General features: G+C 45.3%; 2 protein-coding genes across 2 annotated transcripts; both read left to right on the forward strand.

The window, feature by feature from the left end:
• Nucleotides 1-3,612: 3,612 nt before the first annotated feature.
• Nucleotides 3,613-8,430, forward strand: LOC143826263 (olfactory receptor 14I1-like). Its single transcript, XM_077314977.1, has 2 exons — nt 3,613-4,047; nt 6,601-8,430. Exon 2 carries the CDS (start codon nt 6,635-6,637, stop codon nt 7,583-7,585), a length of 951 nt encoding a protein of 316 aa, XP_077171092.1. The 5' UTR covers nt 3,613-4,047; nt 6,601-6,634; the 3' UTR covers nt 7,586-8,430.
• Nucleotides 8,431-14,990: 6,560 nt separating this feature from the next.
• On the forward strand, nt 14,991-20,292 carry LOC143826224 (olfactory receptor 14I1-like). The gene is made up of 2 exons (XM_077314909.1): nt 14,991-15,331; nt 18,500-20,292. Exon 2 carries the CDS (start codon nt 18,530-18,532, stop codon nt 19,478-19,480), a length of 951 nt encoding a protein of 316 aa, XP_077171024.1. The 5' UTR covers nt 14,991-15,331; nt 18,500-18,529; the 3' UTR covers nt 19,481-20,292.
• Nucleotides 20,293-25,222: the final 4,930 nt, after the last annotated feature.

Here is a 25,222-nt window from a genome sequence, read left to right on the forward strand (position 1 = left end):
CAACCCTGTTCCCTAGTGCTTTTATATTGGATCCATATACAATTGTTCTTATTTCTCAGTTTTCACCCATTTATAATTGATTTTATATCTGTAATTTGTGTTTTTTACTGGCTGGTCTATGACCGTAAATAAAATTGATTGATTGATTTCCCAGGCTGAAATTTGTAATGTTCTTTCTGCATTGAGTCCAAAAGAGGTTTTTCTCCCTTTCTTTTTCAAAAAATGTATTTTTTTGCAAAAATGCCCCTCAATTCCACCATTCTACACGCTTGATTGCCTGCCCCCTACCCCCCAAAGTGACCTGAATTTTTCCTGATTTTCAGGTATACGGGTGCAAGATTGTGGGCATGCGGTGGAAGGGAACTCACTGGCAGGGGCAGCTCTCATGCAGCCAGGATCTGCAGTTTCTGAACCTCGAAGGAGGGAGGGGTGGTCAGGGGTGGGAGATAGAAGGTGATTGGCTGGCCACTAGGACAGACAGGCAAGCTGGTTGGGGGATGAAGCAACTTGAAAAGATGAAATCTGGTTTCCTGGAGATCCCCTTGCGGCAGAGCAAGTGAAGGGGCAATTCCGGATTATACCTGAACAAGCAAATTTTAGTGCGAAAACCAACAAAGCAGTCAACATTGTACAAATGTAAAACTGAACAATATTGTATGCCACCATGTAGCTTTCTTCTAACTTTGCTATTATCTTACAAAAAGCTGAGTCACACCCACAAATGTCTTTTTGTGTCTGTGACAACATGTACTGTCACTGAGTACCAGTATCTCAGGGTGGGGGACGACAGAATTGGTTGAAACCAGTGCAACCTTATATATGGATATAGTCATTTCTATCACATCTGATATTTACTGAGTTAAGGCTATACCATACCACCTTCCTGCTCCCTGCCTCAAATAAGCTTTTGAATAAACCGGAGTTGTATGAACAGTAGCCCACAGGCACTACAGTGGGTTGATGCATTTCTCTGCTCTATGTTATTGGCTGCCATGTGGAAGGAATCAAGGAAGCAACTGATATGAACCTATCACATCATGCACCTTTATCTGTACCTCTTAATAAAACAGTAAGGAGGGTTGGGGTGGGCCGAGTCCAAAATAAAAACACCCGGATTGGCGACTTGGCCCCAGACTGACAAACGGATAGGCCAATTGGAAATCACGAAGCACATTTTGATTGGGCCCTCACCAGGACAGACCAGAGTTCCAGCCAAAGTTCTGACAAGGCCAAAGTTCTGACAGGGCCCGCACATACAGGGGCAACCTGGAGACATGGCTGCCAGTCTACTCCTGACCACCGCAGGAGAGGAGGTCAGTAGGGCTGGCAAGGGGGATGAAAACAGAGGCTTGGACAGGCTGTGCCAGTCCTTTTCGCCCAAAGGCTGTCCTTACTGTCATGTCCAACTGTAAATTGCCTCAGAGCCCCGACAGAGCTGGCAGGAGGCTAGTGAGTGCGCTCGCTCCCCCTCCCCTGGCCCTCCCTCTCCCCCTCCCTCCCTTCAGGCCTGCTGTGAAGGAGCCTCTGACAGGCCCTGACTGAGGGAAGGGAGGCATTTCCGAGAACAACGCATGGGAGCCTGAGGGCATTCCTTTTAATGGGGAGGGGAACTTTCCCCTTCTGCCAAACAGTTGGCTGACAGGGAGACCACAGAAAAGCCCCCTATCACTTAAAATACTGCTCTGGCCAGTGGTTAGATACAGCCAAGACATGTGTCTTTCTTGATTGTAAGCCGTGACTTCTTCGGGTAGTGTCTTTCTGTTTTGCAGATTTGAGGCCACTGCACAGCATTATTCTGCTACTGGATGCTGTTGCAGATATTCTTTTGTCTCCTGTTTCATCTGCACAGCAACCCTGTGCAGTAGGCCTCAAGTCTTCTAATTCAACAACAACCTGTGTGGGAGGCCTTACATGTTTCTTCTCTACCACAACCCTGTCCAAAGTAGCCATTTCTGCCTGGTGAGCTGATCTTCAAACTCTACAGGTGCACTTTAATTCCAGGAACTCTTCAGGCCTCAACTGGAGGTTGGCTACCCCTGGGTTGGAAATATTCCTGGAGGTTTGGAGGTGAGACTACAAAATCGTACAATGCCTCAGAGACTAGCGTTCAAAGGAGCCATTTTTGCCTGCAGTTGGGAGGGAGTGGTGCAGGTGTGTCCCTCCTGGGCTATGGGTTATGGCCAGCCCTTACCAGCAACTGTTTGTATTCTGGGGCACAGACAGGCAGACCAGCATCAGTCCTGTGAGTCTGGAAAGTGCAGGAAGATCTAAATAAAGATTTACAGCCTGAAACTGTAAATAGTGAATAATTAAATGGCTGGAGAAACATGGGAACTGCAATGATTCTTCTGAACCTTGGCCTGGCAAATAAATAACCAGTATAAAAAACCTTACTAAGGTCAAGACTGCTCTGTACAGAGAGTCTTCCTCTTAGGATTGCCAGTTTCCATGTGAGGCTCTCTACCCCACCTCTCTCATGGGGAGTCTGCTATGGGGAGAGTAAGGGAAGACGATTGGAAAATGCTTTGAGATGCCTGAAGCCTGCTGGGTCACTGCAGCCCATTCCCAGTTCTCTCAGACTTCTCAAAGCCCCACATCCCTCACTGGTTGACTATTGTGGGGAGACGAAGGGAAAAGGTTTTTGTAAACCGCTTTGAGACTCCTTTGGGTAGTAAACAAAAGGGTACAAAAATCCATTCTTCTTCTAAGGAGCAATCATGAAAGAGGCATGTGGGCACATAACATTTTATCAACAGTGAAAAAATGGAGAAGAAGGAACAGGGTGGACACCTGTGTACTGTGACTACCCCATGGGTTTTAGGGCAGAGGGGCATTTTGGTGTCTATGGCCTAATTCACACAAGAAGGAAAATGACGCAGAACTGGGGGGAATTGGTTGCCATGTAATCTTCCCCTATGAAGAATCTCCAGTCTGATCTTCCCTTCACATATCTGAAGACATGGCTCTGGAAAGCTCATCTGTAACCACGATGGCCCAATTCCCAAAGGTCAGTCCTCTCCCACACTCAACGAACAGTCCACACCACAGGTTCTTGACACCCATATCTCACACCCACGGCCTCATTTGCCACCACAACCTCCCACACAACACACATATTCAACCCCATGCCCTTACAAACTGGACAACTCCTCCCCTTCCTCTTCCCACTGCCAAGCTCTAGCATTCGTTGTATTCTTGGATACAATGCGCTTTGCTCTTAGTCACTGCATATTATTGGATCCAAGCCATTGTCTGTAGATTTTGCTCCTGGAGATATAAATGCCAGTGGGTAAGTCTTTAACCTACCACCTTGCAAGTCTGGTGTACATCCAGACAATGAACAGCAGCACTACCTATACCAATAATGTTGCAATTGTAAGCAGAGTTCCCCCCCTTCCATCCTTGTACCTCCATTGAAATCAGTAGACTTAAAAAATAGAAGCTATTTTTTCCCCATGATCAGCTAGAATGGACTCTTGGGAAACCATTTCCCCAAAGTATGAAGTTAACAAACCTCCTTCCCTGAACAAGAACCGTCCACTGGCAAATGAAATAAAGAGCAGCTGCATTCAAAGCAGGAAGCTTAAAGAAGAAACTAACCAGCCCGGCAGGAGCAGTGTATAACAGTGAGAGCTACCTAGGGAAAAAGACAGATTTTGAAAACAGTTTCTCAACTATTCCTCCTTCCATCTGCAATTCTTGGACTCTCTCTCTCCTCAAACTACACTCTCATTTAATTTTTGTTCTTTCCGCATGGTCTCAAGAACAGAATGGAATTCTTCTGAAATTAAAAAAAGGACTTGAATGCCACCGGATTGAATAGCGTCATTTGATTCCCACCTGGAAAAGAGGCCCAATGCAAAGTGGAATAGCTTCTTTGCTAACCTGACATCAAAACGTAGAGGGAGAGGGCCCTGTGCAATTTCATTAGACCCACTCATCAGACCCACTATGGCCCAGCACTTTGGCTAGAAGGCACAAACTATTGCAGCACTCTGGGCAGCAGGCTGGAGCAGGGAAGTGGAGCCAGCCGAAGTTTGTTTGTGGGTAAGGCATGATGCAAATTATTTCCTTTCCTTCTATTCCTCTTATTTTGTCATCATGATGTATGGGCGATAACTTGCACAATGCTAATATAAATGATTTCTTTTCCAAGGGCTTATAGTTCAACAGTGAGGCTAATGAGCTTAGAAAGATGTAGCGCTGTTTAGTATTACCCACTGTACGTAATGACAGGACACCGGAAGAAAAGGGAAGGAAGAACAGAAATGGGGTGTGGAATAAGCAGAGGAATATGTTATTCATATCAAATCTAGGTCTTTTTGAAAAGTGAATAACTTCTTGCGTTTCCCAAACAAAGCCTGGGCTCATGCACGTGTTGGGTTATGCACTTTCAGTGCACTTTAGAAGTGGATTTTCCTGTTCCACACAGGAAACTCCAGCTGCAAAAGCTCATTGATAGTGCATTGTCCAATGTGGCTCTGGATCAAATCGTCATTTCTGATTTATTATTATATGGTTCCAGTGCAACTTCCTGTTTTACGTTTGTTTCTAAGATGCCTGTTAAGAGATCTGTGTCTAGCTTCTGATATTGATATTCATTGCAAAAGTAAGCAGTAAAAATATCCTAGCTAGCATCTTACCACTCTACTCGACCAGGTTTCAAGTATTCTTACAGCCTAAGGAGATTTCCTCTGGCCAATAGGATGCTTCTTCCAGGAGAAGAAACATTTCCAGCTGTAGAAGATTGCTTAGGTTTGAGGATGTTCCACATTCATGGCTGAGATCTTTATATGAGGAAGGAATCATTATTTCAGGCCTTCCTCTTTAGATAGCCATTAATGTTTGCTGCCTGTGCTTACAAGAGCATTACAGAAAAGGATGTCTCCTTTGTCTTTGAGTAAGCATGTGCTTCACAAGGTTTTACATTTGTCCTTTTGACTTTTATTATGAACTAGAATTTAAGCCTGCTGTAGCAAAAATTCAGTGGGTGCTAGAAGGCAGTGGCCACCCGGCTCCCCCCCCCCCCGGCCTCTCCCCCATCTGCTGTCTTCAGCATGGGGCTCAGAGCAAGACTCTCTGATTCTCTGGCTAAGGCAAGTATAATCTCTCTCTGTCTCTCCCCCCTCTCTGTCTCTCCCATCTGGCTGACTGGCTAAGGCAAGTATGGTCGGTGTCAGAGAAACGGCCTGTCAAAGTGTGTTTTTGCCAGAGTGCACCCTCTCAAAGAGAGTTGTGGAAGAGGGGAGAACATGTTCATCTCTTGGGAAGGGCTGCACAAACTGTCAGGAGTATCACGGCTTGACAGAATTCCTGCAGGCAACCCTTGCAAACGAGGAGCGTTGGAACTTCTCTCCTCCCATGCAAGGTACTGTGGAAGCTGGTTCCCAAACCCAACAGGCAGCTATTGGAGGGATCTGAGTGTCACCAACACTGTAGTTGTTGGAGGCAGCACAGTGCAAAGCAGTGGGCAACTCCCCATTCCCCCCCTATATGTCGTTTGCTCTCCCTCTGCTTGCTCTCCCTCTCTTGATCTGTCCCCCTCTCCCCCCCTTCTCTCTTTGTCTCTCCCTTTGGGCTGACTGGTCAATGCAAGTATGATCTCTCTCTGTCTCTCCCCCCCTCTCCATCTCTGTCTCTCTCTCTCTGTGTCTCTCCCTCCCCCCGCCCTCTGTGTCCCTCTCCCTCTCCCTCTCCCTCTCCCTCTCCCTCTCCCTCTCCCTCTCCCTCTCCCTCTCCCTCTCCCTCTCCCTCTCTCTGTTTCCCTCCCCGTCTTTCTGTTTCCCACCTTCTATTTTTCTCTCTATCTGTTCCTCTCACTCTGTCTACCTTTGTCTCTGCATTTCTAGCCCCCCCCCCATCTCTCCTCCGCTTGATCTCACCATGGGTCTGTTGTGTGCTGTCTCCAGCACTCCCGGCGCTGAAGCCTCCCTCGCCCTGCCGCCTCCCCCGCATGGCGCAGCTTCAGCGCCGGGCTCAGAGCTGGTCCGGCACATTCCAGACATGCTGGGGCTCCTCCAAGGCGAGCTCTGAAACCTCCCTTGACCAGCCCACTCCCCCCGAACCTCCACCAGCCCCCCACCCCCTCCCACCCCTGGCCCTGACTTTGCGGCGGGGAAAGGAGCAAGGCCACCACGTCCTTTCCTGGCGACAAAGCCTCTTGCCCCAGCCCTCTTACCTCTGAGTCTGGACGGGCCAAGAGGCCAAGTGGTCACTTGGCCCTGGACTGACACTCGGACAGGCCAATTGGGAGCTGCTTCGGGGCTTTCAATTGGTCCCTTCGAGTTTTTATCCCAGACCCGCCCCACCCCTTTCTCTGCCCACTTAGCCCTTACTGCTTTATTCCTACCACTCCCGCAGGAGCGGTTTACAGATGATGGGAGGCATAGAGTGAACTGTTGATCTCTTCACTGCCTATTTGACATCACTACAGCCCCACATGGTCAATAGGTTAGGTCTGCTGTTCCTCAGTACAGCCTTTCAGGGTGATCAAGGTGGACTTCTCCTCCCTTTTTCACCAGCAGAAAAGATTACAGGATGGTTTCAACAAATAATCTATATTTCTGGAAGAATTTATGTCACTGCTGCTTCTCCTCACAGGTAGAATCTGTGAAAGGAAGAATAAGGGAATAACATGTCCAATTTCACCTTCACGTCTGAATTTCTGCTGCTGGGGTTTTCAGAGGACTGGGAACTGCAGATCTTACACTTCCTTGTATTCCTGGTGTTGTACTTGGCTACCATGACCGGGAATCTTCTCATCATTGCCTCAATAGCCCTTGACCATCGCCTGCACACTCCCATGTACTTCTTCCTCATGAACTTGGCCATACTCGACATCAGTGCTGTTTCTGTCATCGTACCCAAATCAATGGCCAATTCCATCACAAGAAGCAGGTCGATCTCTTACTCCGGATGTGCTGCCCAAGTTTTCTTTTATGTCTTATTTGTATCAACAGATTTTGCCATCCTGACTGTTATGGCACATGATCGCTACGTTGCTATCTGTAACCCATTACAATATGAGAGCATTATGCAGAAAAGAGCCTGTGTTCAAATCGCCAGCTATGCATGGACTACTTGTTTTCTCTATGCTGCAATGCATACTGGCTGCATATTCTCTATGAATTTCTGCTCTAATGTTGTTAAACAATTCTTTTGTGAAATCCCACCATTGCTGAATATTTCCTGTTCAGACTTATACCTCGTTGACTTAGTACTTCTGATGTTTGGTTGTGGCATGACAGTAGGCTGTTTCATCTTCATCATTGTAACTTATGTGCATATCTTCTCTGCAGTGCTTAAAATCCCTTCGGTTCATGGTCAGAGAAAGGCCCTTTCTACTTGCATTCCGCACCTCGCTGTTGTCTGCCTGTTTGAGTCCACTGCTATCTTAGCTTATACAAGGCCTCCAGGTAACTCTTCATCTGGCCAAGACTTAGCCGTTGCCATTATGTATTCCGTGGTCCCACCCTTAATGAATCCAGTAATCTACAGCATGAGAAACAAAAACATCAAGGTTGCACTATGGAAACTGTTGGGTATCAGGCAAACTTCAGATACTATTTCCAGAATCGTTCAGTGAAGTTGCTCCCCATTGGATGAAGTCCCCATGAAATAGTTTGTGGACAGTGAGAAGAATTAAGAAAAAGCCAGTTGATTATTTCTTGGTCATGAGGGGAGGGACATTAAAAAGTTAATCTCCCCCCCCCCTAGTACTACAACCCAAGCCACTGTACTATATCCAATTAGCTATTCCACTGGTGAATCTAAGTGCCTCTTTTAATTAATAAAATGGCTTCACCAGAGATACAAAAATCTGTGCACAAAACTCACAGGGAATCAGAAGAGATTGCATGGAAATCTGGTAGGATTCAATTCCTTAAATTTGGGCTAAACTTTCTAAATTGGAGCTAAATGCCCTGAATTGGGACAGGACTTCATATCTGTCCTATTAACATGTAAAGTGGTTTGTGTATATCTAATGGTAGCATACAAATTACCATCTGATGGGAGCTGAGCTATTCTCTCCTTGTCCTCCTTATTCCTATTTCTCTGGATAGTTGCTCTAGACATTTTCCCCCAGCAAGGTTTGCATTTGTTCACAAGCTGAATGGGGAGGAGGGAGAGTTCAGTGAAGGAAATTGATCATTTGTAGGAATTCTAAGTCATGACAAGGTTGTGATCTCAGAGGTGGTTTTAGCTCTCTGGCTCTCTGGGGGAACAAATAGAATATGAAGCCATTTGTTCTTGCTCCTTCTGGGGCAGCCAGATGAGGAGTAGCTACTTGCATCCATTTCTTACAGGGGATGAGGATCCAGCTCAGTTGGAGTGTCTGCTTGCACCCACCTTGGCCAGGATTTGCCCTTGTCTCTCACCTGAGGTTCACGCTACCAGTCCTATGGTGGTAGCCACTCATTCCCATTGATGTTGGCCTGATCTCCACTTTATCTGTGCGTGAGCAGTCACATAAATAAAAAAAACATACTCTTATTGCAATATCCAATTTGTCCCTTTAGTGTTTATTTGATTTGTTGAAGGGACATATGATGCCCCAAATGAAATTTCTCTAATGTTATTAAAACTGTATTAATTTCTCTTTCAAGTAATCTTTTGATGGTTTGCTTGGAAAAGACCCTCCAAGCTCTTGTTGAAGTGATGCTGAGCAGATGACCAAAGATGACCAAAGTTGGTCACTTAATTTTGGAATTCCCATGAAACAGTTTTCTCTTTTCACAAATAGTATTTTCATTGCAGTGTTTTTAGTAGGTCTTGTTTATTCTATAACTTAGAGACTGAACTGAAAAATTACACAGATCCGATCTTTTATCATTGTATTTTATTGTCTCACTAAGGGCTTAGCAGGTTGTATCCAAGCATATAATGTGTGCTAGTGCTTGGCAGTGGGAAGAGGAAGGGGAGGATTTGTCCAGTCTGTAAGGGCATGGGGTTAAATGTGTGTGTTGTGTGGGATGTTGTGGTGGCGTGGTGGCAAATGAGGGCATGGGTGTGGAGATATGGGTGTCAAGAACCTGTGGTTTGGAATGTTCGTTGAGTGTGGGACAGGACTGACCTTTGGGAATTGTGGCATCGTGGTTACAGATTGGATATCCAGAGCCATGTCTTCAGATATATGAAGGGAAGATCAGACTGGAGACTCTTCTTAGGGGAAGATTACATGGCAACCAATTCCTCCCAGTTCTGTGTCATTTCCCTTCTTGTGTGAATTAGGCCACAGACAATGAAATGCCCCGCTGCCCTAATACATATGAGGTAGTCATGGTACACAGGTGTGCGATTGTCTGCTTTGATCTTAAGAGACAACTTTCAGTCAATTTGGCTAAAAACTGTGAAATGCAAACTATCACAGCTTGGCTTTATGGAACAACAGCTAGCCTTCATACAGCAAGATCAAGCTAAATCCATAATTAAACAAAGGGTCAAGGACATCAGTCGGCAAAGGGATCTAGCCAAAACACCAGAATTTCTGTGTCCAGATAGGATCCGATACACGCTTGTTCCAGCTCCATACCTGTCAGACCTAGAACTTACCACCCATAGAAGGGCCTTCGCCCAAGCAAGATGCTCAGCTCTACCCACTGCCGTGCTGGAGGGGCGTTACCAAAAGAAACCCCTTGCTCAGAGACTCTGTCCTTGTGCCAGCGGATGGATAGAGTCAGATGAACATGTGTTTCTGTTCTGCCCCATTTATGACACTATCAGACGCACCTTTATCCAGCCAATTTTGAACACTTACCTGAGATCTTCCACAAAGGAGAAAATCAAGGTACTGCTTCAAGACGAAGATAAGCAAATAACTCTCTGCACAGCTAAATTTTGCACCGCCGCCATGAAATTGCGTACTCGGTATATGGATCAAAAAATTCTCTCTGATCCAACCTTATAAGTACAAGCCATTTTTTTTTCTCTTTAAACTGGTAACTTAAAGTATGTTTTAAATACTGACTATGATGTCAGACTTTTAACATTTTTATAGTATTGGCAGTTTTCCTGCTTTTTGGATTGTCTTAGTTTTAACTGCATGTATTTGGGTTTTGGTCTGAATGACCGTGAATAAATATTGACACAGGTGTGCACCCTGTTCCTTCTTCTCCATTTTTTCACTGTTGATAAAATGTTATGTGCCCACATGCTTCTTTCACGATTGCTCCTTAGAAGAACAGATTTTTGTACCCAGATTCCCCATGAGAGAGGTGGAGTAGAGAGCCTCACTTGGAAGCTGGCAACCCTAAGAGGAAGACTGGGCACAGCAGTCTTGACCTTAGTAAGGTTTCTTATACTGCTTTCTTAATTTGCCAGGCCAAAGTTGAAAAAAGTTATTACAGTTCCCACGTTTCTCCAGCCATTTACTTATTCACTATTTACAGTTTTAGGCTGTAAATATTTATTTAGATCTTCCTGCAATTTCCGGACTCACAGGACTGATGCTGGTCTGCCTGTTTTTTCCCCCAGTTGCTGGTAAGGGCTGGCCATAGCCCATAGCTGAGGAGGGACACACCTGCACCACTCCCACCTAACTGCAGGCAAAAATGGCTCCTTTGAAGGCTTGACTCTGAGGCATTGTATGATTTTGAAGTCCCACCTCCAAACCTCCAGGAATATTTCCAACCCAGGGGTAGCCAACCTCCAGTTGAGGCCTGGAGAGCTCCTGGAATTACAGCTCACCTGCAGAGTATAAAGATCATTTCCCCAGGCAGAAAGGGCTACTTTGGACAGGATTGTGGTAGACAATAAACATTTAAGGCATCCCACACAGGTTGTTGTATTTAAAGACTTGAGGCCTACTGCACAGAGTTGTTGTGCATTTTAAATAGGAGACAAAAAAACCTCTGCAACAGCATCCAGTTTCATCTGCAGAATAACGCTGTGCAGTAGACCTCAAATCTGCAGAGAGTTGCAAAGAAGAAAGACACATGGCTTGGCTGTGTCTAACCCCCAGCCAGAGCAGTATTTTAAGTGAGAAGGGGCTTTTCTATGGCTTCCCTGTCAGCCATCTGTTTGGCAGAAGGGGAAACTTCCCCACCCTCAAAAGGAATGCCCCCAGGTTCCCCTGGGTTGCTCTTGGAAATACCTCCCCCCCCCCCCTCAGTCAGGGCCTGTCAGAGGTTCCTTTGCAGGAAGCCTGAAGGGAGGGGGGAGGGAGGGAGCGCACTCACCAGCGACCTGCCAGGTCTGTCAGGGTTCTGAGGCAATTTACAGTTGGCCATGACAGTAAGGACAGCCTTGGGGTGAAAAGGGCTGGCGCAACCTGTCCAAGCCTCTGTTCTCATTCCCTTTGGAAGCCCTACTGACCTCCTCTCCCTGCGGTGCAGACTGGCAGTGATGTCTTCTGATTGCCCTAGAACTTTGGTCTGTCCTGGTGAGGGCCTTCCGATTGGCCCCTCTGCTTGTCAGTCCGGGGCCAAGGGGCCAATCCAGGAGATTTGATTCCGGACTCAGCCCACCCCAACCCTTCTTACTGTTTTATTAAGAGGGACAGATTATATGATAGTAAACTATTTAGGGACCTTTTGCTTGTAAAGTGTGTTTTAAATTTTCTCAGTCCTATGCATTTCATCTCTTTCCATAACTGTCTTGAGATACATCCTCAGGGGCTCTTCTTCTGTAAATGTGGCTTTATATTGGGTGGCCAATAAAATATATTTGGGACCAAATTCATATGTTCTATTTCCAACTTCTCACCAGGGATTTCATTCAAATTATTGAATTATTGAATTATTCAAATCACTTTCTTCTTGTTGTCCCTCCCTCCTTCTCCCTTCAAGTTCAATAGCCTTTGATCACCACCTTCTTCCTAATGAATTTCATTGGACCTTATTGGACCTTGGTTCCATTTCTGTCAAGGTTCCCCAAACAGTGGCCAATTTGCTCAGGAGTAGCAGAACCATTTTTTATCTTTGTAACATCGTATCTTGCCTTCCTTACAATAATGGCATATGACTGTGAGGTGGCTCTCTTATTTGTTTGTTTATTTAGTTACTTGGATTTTTATACCGCCCATGGGATAATTTTGTTCAAAAGAGCCCACATTTAATTGACACCCAGTACCTGAAGTAGCAGTCTGCTTGTCACAAACCAAGTCGACTCTCTTGCAGGAAACAAACAAACAAAAACTGAGACATTCTTAATAGAAAAGAGTTTATTGTGTCCAGGAGGGTATATCTGGAAACATCAATCTATTGCTAGGATTGACTGGCTTATCCAGCCCTAGGATACGCCTCATTTTCCTGTCATTTGCTCTCCCATGGCTGAAGGGCTTATATCTTCAGTCAGAACAAAGTAAAAGCTACGTGGCCAAAAGATGGCCAGAACTATCTGCTAGAGTCATCACATGTCAAATAAGAGATAACATCATGAAGGACACCCTCCATGCCCTAGGAACAGGCTACAGTATATTCATGCAGACTGAAACCCCAGCAAGGGGGAAGGGAAAGGAAGAACAGCAGAGCAAGAGAAAAGCCGAATGGCTCCTGAGACTTGCCTTTTACATGAATACTTGGCACGTAGTAAGGAACGTATATGACAATGCTCTTTGATCTCTATCGGGACTGTATCAGAACATGTGATTCCCAGGATTTGAAGAGCTCCACAAACAAGAACTTGGGTCCAACTTGCTAGTCCTGGATAAAAGTGTAGCATTTTGTACCAGTCAGAAATACTGTTTCATATTCAAGAGTAGCATCTCCATGCAGAATAAATATTTAGTAGTCTAATCTGAAATTCAGGGTACCATGGATCACCATCGCTATGCTGGCAAAATTAAAAAAGAGAAACAGTTTAGGAAAAATATGAAGTTCAAAGAGCAAACTCATACCAACCTGCTCTTCTGTCAGCAGGACTGGATCCAACTGTCTGCCCCCCCCCCACCCAAAATTCTTTACTTGATCCATTAGGTAGAGTTTACATTTGACTTTTTTGCAGACTTTTACCAACTGGTAGCAGTCTTCTGCCAATGGTTAACATTGCTTATGTGCCTTATTATTATTATTATTATTATTATTATTATTATTATTATTATTATTATTATTATTATTATTATTATTATTAAATATTGTAACACCAACAGTGAGCAACTTTTGATCAATATTCACATTTTAGCAGTGATGCCAAAGAATTGGAGTTGATGATGATGAAGATGATGATGATATATTTTATTTTAAGCTCACCCTTCCAAATGCTCAGGGTGGGAAACATCAGTAACATCAATATACAATTTAAAACCTTAAAACAACTACCATATACAAATACCCCCTCTAATATTCCCCTTTAATAAATGTATTAGGAAATAATAAATGTATGAATAAATAATATTAATAAATGCTTAATAAAAAGGTAAAGGTAAAGGTATCCCCTGTGAAAGCACCGAGTCATGTCTGACCCTTGGGGCGATGCCCTCTAGCGTTTTCATGGCAGACTCAATATGGGGTGGTTTGCCAGTGCCTTCCCCAGTCATTACCCCAGTCAAATCTGCAGAGACTGCTGTGTGAGTCTTTAAAGGTAAAGGTAAAGGTATCCCCTGTGCAAGCACCGGTCATGTCTGACCCTTGGGGTGACGCCTTCTAGCGTTTTCATGGCAGACTCAATATGGGGTAGTTTGCCAGTGCCTTCCCCAGTCATTACTGTTTACCCCCCAGCAAGCTGGGTACTCATTTTACCAACCTCGGAAGGATGGAAGGCTGAGTCATCCTTGAGCCGGCTGCTGGGATCGAACTCCCAACCTCATGGGCAGAGCTTCAGATAGCATGTCGCTGCCTTACCACTCTGCGCCACAAGAGGCTCATAAATGCTTAATAATAAATACATAAATATCCCCCTCTAATATTCCAAATGTGTGGTCCCAGTCAAGTTCAATTTCACCCCTTTCTGACTGGGGGCCCTGAACAGATGATAATAATAACTGTATTAGTAAATAATGAATGTATTAATAAATACTATTATTAAATGCTTAATAAAAATAAATAAATACCCCCTCTAATACCCCAAACATGGGAGTTCTCTAGTAGGGAGCCAGCTTGGTGCAGTGTACATTCAGACAATGCACAGTGGTACTACCTATACCACTAACGGTGCAATTGAAAGCAGAGGGCCATTCCACACAGCTGGTAGAAATCCGTAATCAACACTGAATACTCCATTGCTGTGTATTGTCATTTCACACCTGACCAAAAACTCTGTTTTCCTAGCGGGACAGTTTCTCCTCAAGCATTCCTCACCTACTTCCGGTACTTGCCAAGGAGCAATGAAAACATCACAAACTTCCCTTGCCCCCTCCCACCTCGAGCCTGCCAATCAACCAGACAACCAATCAGCCTCGGCTAGCCACACAAAGCCTGCCTCCCCCCTCCTTAAAACAAACAAACAAACACGGAAGTAATCATTGCAACGCAATTTCATTTGTTCACAGAGGCATTGTTTATCTGTCACAGCTTGTGATTATGCGTTGCTACTCAACATTCTCCATTTTTAAAAAACACCCAACTCCTGTCCCCCAGAAGCCATGGAGGCAGGACCAAGGGAGGGACATCTCCATGGGGAAATGAGTACTGATGATACCTCCTCACTGAAACCTAATGGGTGATTGCGCAATCTGTCGTATTTTGACCAGGGGAATGCAGTTTAACCCATTTCCCGCTACAAATAGGCGGATGGAGCAAAACTGGGACAGAAGGCTGATGGCCTCATCTGAAACCATGATTTCAGCGTCTGGTAATGATTTCGCTGAAATTCCCTTGGGCAAAATGTCCCAGAGTTCCCCCTCTTCCATCCTTGTACCTCCATTGACATCAGTGAGCTAAAAAAATAGAAGCTGATGTTTTTTCCAAATGATCAGCTAGAATGGACTCTTGGGAAACCATTTCCCCAAAGTATGAAGTTAACAAACCTCCTTCCCTGAAAAAGAACCACTGGCAAATGAAATAAAGAGCAGCTGCATTCAAAGCAGGAAGCTTAAAGAAGAAACTAACCAGCCCGGCAAGACCAGCGTATAACAGTGAGAGCTACCTAGGGAAAAAGACAGATTTTGAAAACAGTTTCTCAACTATTCCTCCTTCCATCTGCAATCCTTCGACTCTCATTTAATTTTTGTTCTTTCCCTATGGTCTCGAGAACAGAATGGCCCAATGCAAAGCGGAATAGCTTCTTTGCTAACCTGACATCAAAACGTAGAGGGAGAGGGCCCTGTGCAATTTCATTAGACCCACTCATCAGACCCACTATGGCCCAGCACTTTGGCTAGAAGGCACAAGCTATTGCAGCACTCTGGGCAGCAGGCTGGAGCAGGGAAGTGGAGCCAGCTGAAGTTTGTTTGTGGGTAAGGCATGATGCAAATTATTTTCTTTCTTTCTATTCCTCTTATTCTGTCATCATGATGTATGGGCGATAACTTGTACAATGCTAATATAAATGATTTCTTTTCCAGAGGCTTATAGTTCAACAGTGAGGCTAATGGGCTTAAAAAGATGTAGCGCTGTTTAGTATTACACACTGTACGTAATGACAGTGAAGGAAGAACAGAAATGGGGTGTGGAATGAGCAGAGGAATATGTCATTCATATCAAACCTAGGTCTTTTTGAAAAGTGAATAGCTTCTTGCGTTTCCCAAAGAAAGCCTGGGTTCATTATGCACATGTTGGGTAATGCACTTTCAGTGCACTTTAGAAGTGGATTTTCCTGTTCCGCACAGTAAACGCCAGCTGCAAAAGCTCATTGATAGTGCATTGTCCAATGTGTGCATAATGGGCCCTGGATCAAATCGTCATTTATGATTTATTATTATATGGTTCCAGTTTGGTGTAGTGGTTAGGAGTGCAGACTTCTAATCTGGCATGCCAGGTTCGATTCTGCGCTCCCCCACATGCAACCAGCTGGGTGACCTTGGGCTCGCCATGGCACTGATAAAACTGTTCTGACCGGGCAGTGATATCAGGGCTCTCTCAGCCTCACCCACCTCACAGGGTGTCTGTTGTGGGGAGAGGAATGGGAAGGTGACTGTAAGCCGCTTTGAGCCTCCTTTGGGTAGGGAAAAGCGGCATATAAAAACCAACTCTTCTTCTTCTTCTTCTTCTTCTTCTTCTTCTTCTTCTTCTTCTTCTTCTTCTTCTTCTTCTTCTTCTTCTTCTTCTTCTTCTTCTTCTTCTTCTTCTTCTTCTTCTTCTTCTTCTTCTTCTTCTTCTTCTTCTTCTTCTTCTTCTTCTTCTTCTTCTTCTTCTTCCAGTGCAACTTCCTGTTTTACGTTTGCTTCTAAGATGTCTGCTGAGAGATCTGTGTCTAACTTCTGATATTGATATTCATTGCAAAAGTAAGCAGTAAAAATATACTTGCTAGCATCTTACCTCTCCACTCAACCAAGTTTCAACTATTCTTCCAGCCTAAGGAGATTTCCTCTGACCAAAGGGATACTTCTTCCAGGAGAAGAAGCATTTCCAGCTGCAGAAGATTGCTTAGGCTTCATACATTGCAGGGTGGGGTTTCAGGGTGCAAACCACTGTGGTATCTTCTGAGTCATTGTCAGTGTGAAGGGAGCTGGGTTTGAGGATGTTCCACATTCATTTATATGAGGAGGGAAACATTATTTCAGGCCTTCCTCTTTAGATAGCCATTAATGTTTATTGCCTGTGCTTACAAGAGCATTACAGAAGACGATGTCTCCTTTGTCTTTGAGTAAGCATGTGCCTCACAAGGTTTTACATTTGTCCTTTTGACTTTTATGAACTAGAATTTAAGCTCACTGTAGCAAAAATACAGTGGGCGCTAGAAGGCAGTGGGTGGGTGGGTGGGTGGGTGCTAGAAGGCAGTGGGGGCTCCCCTCCCCTGTCCCCCTGGCACACTCCCCCCCCCCAGCCCCTGGCTTCATCGTGGGGCTTGGAGCAGGACTCTCTGATTCTCTCATATCGGGCTGACTGGCTAAGGCAAGTATGATTTCTCTCTGTCTCTCTCTCTCCCCCCTCGCCCCCCCTCTGTCTCTCCCATCTGGCTGAGTGGCTAAGGCAAGTATGATCTCTCTCTCTCTGTGTCCCCCCCCCCCCCCGCTCTCTCTGAGTCTCTCATATCGGGCTGACTGGCTAAGGCAAGTATGGTCGGTGTCAGAGAAATGGCCTGTCAACGTTTGTTCTTGCCAGAGTGCACGCTCTCCAAGACAGTTGTGGAAGAGGGGAGATTTTAATCTCCTGGGAAGGGCTGCTGCCTGGCAAACACTGTCAGGAGTATCGCAGTTTGACAGAATTCCTGCAAGCATCCCTTGCAAACGAGGAGCATTGGAACTTCTCTCCTCCCATGCAAGAGACTGTGGAAGCTGGTTCCCAACCCCAACAGGCAGCTATTGCAGGGATCTGAGTGTCACCGATACTGTAGTTGTTGGAGGCAGCACAGTGCAAAGCAGTGGGCAACTCCCCATGCCCCCCCTCTGTATGTCGGTTGCTCTCCCTCTACTTCCTCTCCCTCTCTTGATCTGTCCCCCTCTCCCCCCCTTCTCTCTTTGTGTCTCCCATTGGGCTGACTGGTTAACGCAAGTATGATCTCTCTCTGTCTCTCCCCCTCTCTCCATCTCTGTCTCTCTCTCTCTGTGTCTCTCCCTCCCCTCGCCCTCTGTCCCTCTCCCTCTCCCTCTCCCTCTCCCTCTCCCTCTCCCTCTCCCTCTCCCTCTCCCTCTCTCTGTTTTCCTCCCCGTCTCTCTGTTTCCCACCTTCTATTTTTCTCTCTATCTGTTCCTCTCACTCTGTCTACCTTTGTCTCTGCATTTCTAGCCCCCCCCCATCTCTCCTCCGCTTGATCTCACCATGGGTCTGTTGTGTGCTGTCTCCAGCACTCCCGGCGCTGAAGCCTCCCTCGCCCTGCCACCTCCCCCGAACGGCGCAGCTTCAGCGCCGGGCTCAGAGCCGGCCCGGCACATTCCAGACACGCTGGGGCTCCTCCAAGGCGAGCGCTGAAACCTCCCTTGACCAGCCCACTCCCCCCGATCCTCCACCAGCCCCCCGCCCCCTCCGACCTCCCACCCCAGGCCCTGACTTTGTGGCGGGGAAAGGAGCAAGGCCACCGCGTCCTTTCCTGGCGACAAAGCCTCTTGCCCCAGCCCTCTTACCTCTGAGTCCAGAGGGGCCAAGAGGCCAATTGGTTACTTGGCCCTGGACTGACACTCGGAGGGGCCAATTGGGAGCTGCTTTGGGGCTTTCAATTGGTCCCTTCGAGTTTTTATCCCAGACCTGCCCCACCCCTTTCTCTGCCCACTTAGCCCTTACTGCTTTATTCCTATCACTCCCGCAGGAGCGGTTTACAGATGATGGGAGGCATAGAGTGAACTGTTGATCTCTTCACTGCCTATTTGACATCACTACAGCCCCGCATGGTCAATAGGTTAGGTCTTTTGTTCCTCAGTTCAGGGTGGTCAAGGTGGATTTCTCCTCCCTTTTTCACCAGCAGAAAAGATTACAGAAATAATCTATATTTCTGGAAGGATTTATGTCACTGCTGCATATCCTCACAGGTAGAATCAAAAGAAGAATAAGGGAATAACATGTCCAATTTCACCTTCACGTCTGAATTTCTGCTGCTGGAGTTTTCAGAGGAATGGGAACTGCAGATCTTACACTTCCTTGTATTCCTGGTGTTGTACTTGGCCACCCTGATTGGGAATCTTCTCATCATTGCCTCAATAGCCCTTGACCATCGCCTGCACACTCCCATGTACTTCTTCCTCGTGAACTTGGCCATACTCGACATCAGTGCTGTTTCTGTCATCGTACCCAAATCAATGGCCAATTCCATCACAAGAAGCAGGTCGATCTCTTACTTCGGATGTGCTGCCCAAGTTTTCTTTTATGCCTTATTTATATCAACAGGTTTTGCCATCCTGACTATTATGGCACATGATCGCTATGTTGCTATCTGTAACCCATTACAATATGAGAGCATTATGCAGAAAAGAGCCTGTGTTCAAATGGCTGGCAGTGCATGGACTACTTGTTTTATCTATGCTGCAGTGCATACTGGCTTCATATCCTCTATGAGTTTCTGCTCTAATGTTGTTAATCAATTCTTCTGTGAAATCCCATCATTGCTGAATATTTCCTGTTCAGACTTATACCTCATTGACTTATTACTTCTGCTGCTTGGTTGTGGCTTGTCATTGGGTTGTTTCATCTTCATCATTGTAACTTATGTGCATATCTTCTCTGCAGTGCTTAAAATCCCTTCGGTTCATGGTCAGAGAAAGGCCTTTTCTACTTGCATTCCCCACCTCGCTGTTGTCTGCTTGTTTGAGTCCACTGCAGTCTTAGCTTATGCAAGGCCTCCAGGTAACTCTTCACCTGGCAAAGACTTAGCCATTGCTATTATATATTCCATGGTCCCACCCTTAATGAATCCAGTAATCTACAGCATGAGAAACAAGGACATCAAGGTTGCACTATGGAAATTGTTGGGTATCAGGCATGCTTCAGATACTATTTCCAGAATCGTTCAGTGAACTTGCTCCTCATTGGATGAAGTCCCCATGAAATAGTTTGTGGACAGTGAGAAGAATGAAGAAAAAGCCAGTTGATTATTTCTTGGTCATGAGGGGAGAGCCAGTAAAAGGTTAATATCTCCCCCCCCCCCCCAAGAACTACAACCCAAGCCACTGTACTGTATCCAATTAGCTATTCTACTGGTGAATCTCAGTGCCTCTTTGGAGTAGTAAAATGGCTACACCAGAGATCCAAGAAACTGTGCACAAAAATCACAGGGAATCAGAAGAGATTGCATGGAAATCTGATAGGATTCAATTCCTTAAATTCGGGCTAAATGTTCTAAATTGGAGCTAAATGCCCTGAATTGTAACAGGACTTCATATCTGTCTTATTAACATGTAAAGTGGTGTATGTGTATATCTAATGGTAACATACAAATTACACAAATTTGATGGGAGCTGAGCTATTCTCTCCTTGTCCTAATAACTATTTCTCTAGATAGTTGCTAGATAGGCCTCCAACTGGTTGCAGATCCTTGGCCCCAAAGAAGCATGGTGGACCTCAATGAGGGCCAGAGCTTTTTCGGTCCTGGCCCCCACCTGGTGGAACGAGCTCCCTGAAGAGTTCAGAGCCCTGGCCGAACTTCCACAGTTCCGCAGGGCCTGCAAAAGGGAGCTCCTCCACCAGGCATTCGCTTGAGGCCGACCGACTGAGAACATCTGCTGGGCCCCCCCTCAGACGCCCTTCCGTAACTGAACTAATTTGATCTCCCCAGTGTTGTTGCTATTTATGTGGTGTTATAAATTGTTACTTGGCTGTTGTGATGTTGTATTGAAACTTGTAATGGTTTATTATAATGTTCCATGTAAAATTACATAAAGTTCCATGTAAACAGCCCAGAGTTGTAAAGAATGGGCGGTATAAAAATCCAAAATAAATAAAAATAAAATAAACAAGCATACTCTTATTGCAATATCCAATATGTCCCTATAGTGTTGATTTGATTTGTTGAAGGGATATTTGATGCCCCAGGTGAAATTTCTCTCAAGTTATTAAAACTGCATTAGTTTTTCTTTCAAGTAATCTACTGATTGTTGCCTGGAAAAGACCCTCCAAGCTCTTGTTGAAGTGATGCTGAGCAGATGTCCAAAGAAGGCCAAGTTGGTCACTAAACTTTGGAATTCCCATGAAACAGTTTTCTCTTTTCACAAATAGTATTTTCATTGCAGTATTCTTAGTAGGTCTTGTTTATTCTATAACTTAGTCAGAGATTGAACTGAAAAATTACACAGATCTGATCTTTTATCACTGTGTTTTATTGTCTCACTAGGGGCTTAGCAAGAGCCTCTTGTGGCGCAGAGTGGTAAGGCAGCGACATGCTGTCTAAAGCTGTCTGCCCATGAGGTTGGGAGTTCGATCCCAGCAGCCGGCTCAAGGTTGACTCAGCCTTCCATCCTTCCGAGGTCGGTCAAATGAGTACCCAGCTTGCTGGGGGGTAAACGGTAATGACTGGGGAAGGCACTGGCAAACCACCCCGTATTGAGTCTGCCAAGAAAACGCTGGAGGGCGTCACCCCAAGGGTCAGACATAACCTGGTGCTTGCACAGGGGGTACCTTTACCTTTACCTTTAGGGGCTTAGCAGGTTGTATTCAAGAATACAACGGACACTAGTGCTTGGCAGTGGGAAGAGGAAGGAGAGGATTTGTCCAGTCTGTAAGGGCATGGGGTTGAATGTGTGTATTGTGTGGGATGTTGGGGTGGCGTGGTGGCAAATGAGGGCATGGGTGTGGAGATATGGGTGTCAAGAACCTGTGGTTTGGAATGTCCGTTGAGTGTGGGACAGGACTGACCTTTGGGAATTGTGGCATCGTGGTTACAGATTGGATATCCAGAGCCATGTCTTCAGATATATGAAGGGAAAATCAGACTGGAGACTCTTCTTAGGGGAAGATTACATGGCAACCAATTCCTCCCAGTTCTGCATCATTTCCCTTCTTGTGTGAATTGGGTCACAGACACCGAAATGCCCCGCTGCCCTAATACATATGGGGTAGTTATGGTACACAGGTGTGCACCCTGTTCCTTCTTCTCCATGTTTTCACTGTTGATAAAATGTTATGTGCCTACATGCTTCTTTCATGATTGCTCCTTAGAAGAAGAACGGATTTTTGTACCCTGTTGTTTACTACCCACGGGAGCCTCAAAGCAGTTTTCAAACATCTTTTCCCGTCAGCTCCCCACAATAGTCAACCTGTGAGGGATGTGGGGCTTTGAGAAGTCTGAGAGAACTGGGAATGGGCCGCAGTGACCCAGCAGGCCTCGGGTATCTCAAAGCATTTTCCAATCATCTTCCCTTCCTCTCCCCATAGCAGATTCTCCATGAGGGAGGTGGGTTAGCGAGCCTCACATGGAAGCTGGCAACCCTAAGAGGAAGACTGTGCACAGCAATCTTGACCTCAGTAAGGATTCTTATACTGTTTTTTTAATTTGCCAGGCCAAAGTTGAAAAAAGCCTGCCTCCCCTCTCCTTAAAAAAAAGAAAAAACACGGAAGTAATCATTGCAATGCAATTTCATTTGTTCACAGAGGCATTGGTTATCTGATACAGCTCCGTCTTCCAGTTTTGATAGTTATTACGGTTTGCACCAGACATAAAACAGAGGAAATTATACAATGCATCCCAGATAAAACATGAGGTTAAAATACAAATACAAATATAAATACAAAAGTAACATTAAAACTTGGTAATAAAATGTATAGTGGATTATTAAAACTAGAGCAGAAATAGCTTTGAGCCTGAAACAGGATCTTCATATTACATTTTTCATGGTGGACCCTACTAGCTCCACGAACCCTACATACTATTGAACAAAATTCAGCAACAGGTTTAGTGATTTTGGGGGAATCATCAGGCAGTAATTTATTGATAATGTCTGTGTTATGTGTTACAGTTTGTCCTGAGTTTTGCTTTACAAAGGGGTGGATGAACTCAGCTTGGGCCTCGGCATAGAAAGGACAGTACAGAAAAACATGTTCAAGATCTTCTACCTGGCCAGAATTACAGGGGCATGTTCTCTCAGGGTAGAGACTGCTGAGCAAATCTTCCCAAATGGCAGCCCCTTCTCAGATGCAAAGAGGTGATGCTTTGGGGCCAAAAGATTTGTCCGTGATGGAGAAAATGTATGCCTTGGAGAGTTGATTCCAACTGTGGTCTCTGCCCTTCCATGGCAGTTAATTTCTGGCAACCTAACCCCCCCTTCCCTTTCCAGCAGCCATAGGAGACCTATCAACCCTGGGGGGGGGGAAATAACCTGTAGTTTCCAGGCAAAAACAAGGGCGGGGGTAACCTGGACTTTCCAGACTAGAGGGATCATTTCTCCTAAGGAAAATGTATGCCTTGGAAAGTTGATTCCAATTGTGGTCCCTGCCTTTCCCTGGCAGTTAACTTGTCTGGATCTGGCAACCTCACCCCCCATCCCCTTCCAGCAGCAGGGAGGGGGGGGTTACCTGTAATTTCCAGCCATTCACAAGCAAGAAACAGGGGGAGTATTTTACTGGGGTTCTACATGCGCCCCCCAATGAAAAAGAACAAAAAATACAATGTGACACACGGGCTCACGTATAAAGTAAAGGGGCAGCCAGATAATTGAAAGGGTTTTGAAGAGACTTGCGATTATGCGTTGCTACTCAACATTCTCAATTTTTTAAAAAACACCCGCCTCCCGTCCCCCAGAAGCCATGGAGGCAGGACCAAGGGAGGGACATCTCCATGGGGAAATGAGTACTGATGACACCTCCTCACTGAAACCTAACGGGTGATTGCGCCATCTGTCGTATTTTGACCAGGGGGATGCAGTTTAACCCATTGTAACCCTCTACAAATAGGCGGATGGAGCGAAACTGGGACAGAAGGCTGACGGCGTCATCTGAAACCATGATTTTAAAGCGACAGCATTTGGTAATGATTTCGCTGAAATTCCCTGGGGCAAAATGGCCCAGAGTTCCCCCTCTTCCATCCTTGTACATCCATTGACATCAGTGAACTTAAAAAATATAAGCTGATGTTTTTTCCAAATGATCAGCTAGAATGGACTCTTGGGAAACCATTTCCCCAAAGTATGAACAGAAGTTAACAAACCTCCTTCCCTGAAAAAGAACCTTCCACTGGCAAATGAAATAAAGAGCAGCTGCATTCAAAGCAGGAAGCTTAAAGAAGAAACTAACCACCCGGCAAGACCAGTGTATAACAGTGAGAGCTACCTAGGGGAAAAGACAGATTTTGAAAACAGTTTCTCAACTATTCCTCCTTCCATCTGCAATTCTTGGACTCTCTCTCTCCTCAAACTACACTCTCATTTAAGTTTTGTTCTTTCCGCATGGTCTCGAGAACGGAATGGCCCAATGCAAAGCGGAATAGCTTCTTTGCTAACCTGACATCAAAACGTAGAGGGAGAGGGCCCTGTGCAATTTCATTAGACCCACTCATCAGACCCACTATGGCCCAGCACTTTGGCTAGAAGGCACAAGCTATTGCAGTACTCTGGGCAGCAGGCTGGAGCAGGGAATGGTTAAGTGGAGCCAGCCAAAGTTTGTTTGTGGGTAAGGCATGATGCAAATTATTTCCTTTCTTTCTATTCCTCTTATTCTGTCGTCATGATGTATGGGCGATAACTTGTACAATGCGAATATAAATGATTTCTTTTCCTGAGGCTTATAGTTCAACAGTGAGGCTAATGGGCTTAAAAAGATGTAGCGCTATTTAGTATTACACACTGTACGTAATGACAGTGAAGGAAGAACATAAATGGGGTGTGGAATAAGCAGAGGAATATGTTATTCATATCAAACCTAGGTCTTTTTGAAAAGTGAATAGCTTCTTGCGTTTCCCAAAGAAAGCCTGGGCTCATTATGCACATGTCGGGTAAAGCTCATTGATAGTGCATTGTCCAATGTGTGCATAATGGGCTCTGGATCAAATTGTCATTTATGATTTATTATGGTTCCAGTGCAACTTCCTGTTTTACGTTTGTTTCTAAGATGCCTGTTGAGAGATCTGTGTCTAACTTCTGATATTGATATTCATTGCAAAGTAAGCAGTAAAAATATACTTGCTAGCATCTTACCTCTCCACTCAACCAAGTTTCAACTATTCTTCCAGCCTAAGGAGTTTTCCTCTGACCAAAGGGATACTTCTTTCAGGAGAAGGAGCTTTTCCAGCTGCAGAAGATTGCTTAGGCTTCATACTTTGTAGGGTGGAGTTGCAGGGTGTAAACTCCGAGTCCTCTGAGTCATTGTCAGTGTGAAAGGTTTGAAGACGTTCCACATTCAGGCTGAGATCCTTATATGAGGAAGAAATCAGTATTTCAGGCCTTCCTCTTTAGATAGCGATTAAGGTTTCCTGCCTGTACTTACAAGAACATTACAGAAAAAGACGTCTCCTTTGTCTTTGAGTAAGCATGTGCCCCGCAAGGATTTACATTTGCTCATTTGACTTTTATTATTAACAAAGGGAGGCATAGAGTGAGCTGTTGATCTCTTCACTTCCTAGTTCTCCTCACTACAGCCCCACATGGTCCATGGGTTAGGTCTACTGTTCTTCAGGTGAGGCTTTCAGGGTGATTAAGTTCGACTTCTCCTCCCTTTTTCACCAGCGAAAAAGATGCCTGGAAGGTTTCAAAAAATACTCTATATTTATGGAAGAATGTATGTCACTGCTGCTTCTCTTCACAGGTAGAATCAAAGGAAGAATAAGGGAATAA

This window comes from Paroedura picta, chromosome 16 (genome assembly GCF_049243985.1).
Source record: "Paroedura picta isolate Pp20150507F chromosome 16, Ppicta_v3.0, whole genome shotgun sequence".
Classification (NCBI taxonomy): Eukaryota; Metazoa; Chordata; class Lepidosauria; order Squamata; family Gekkonidae; genus Paroedura; species Paroedura picta.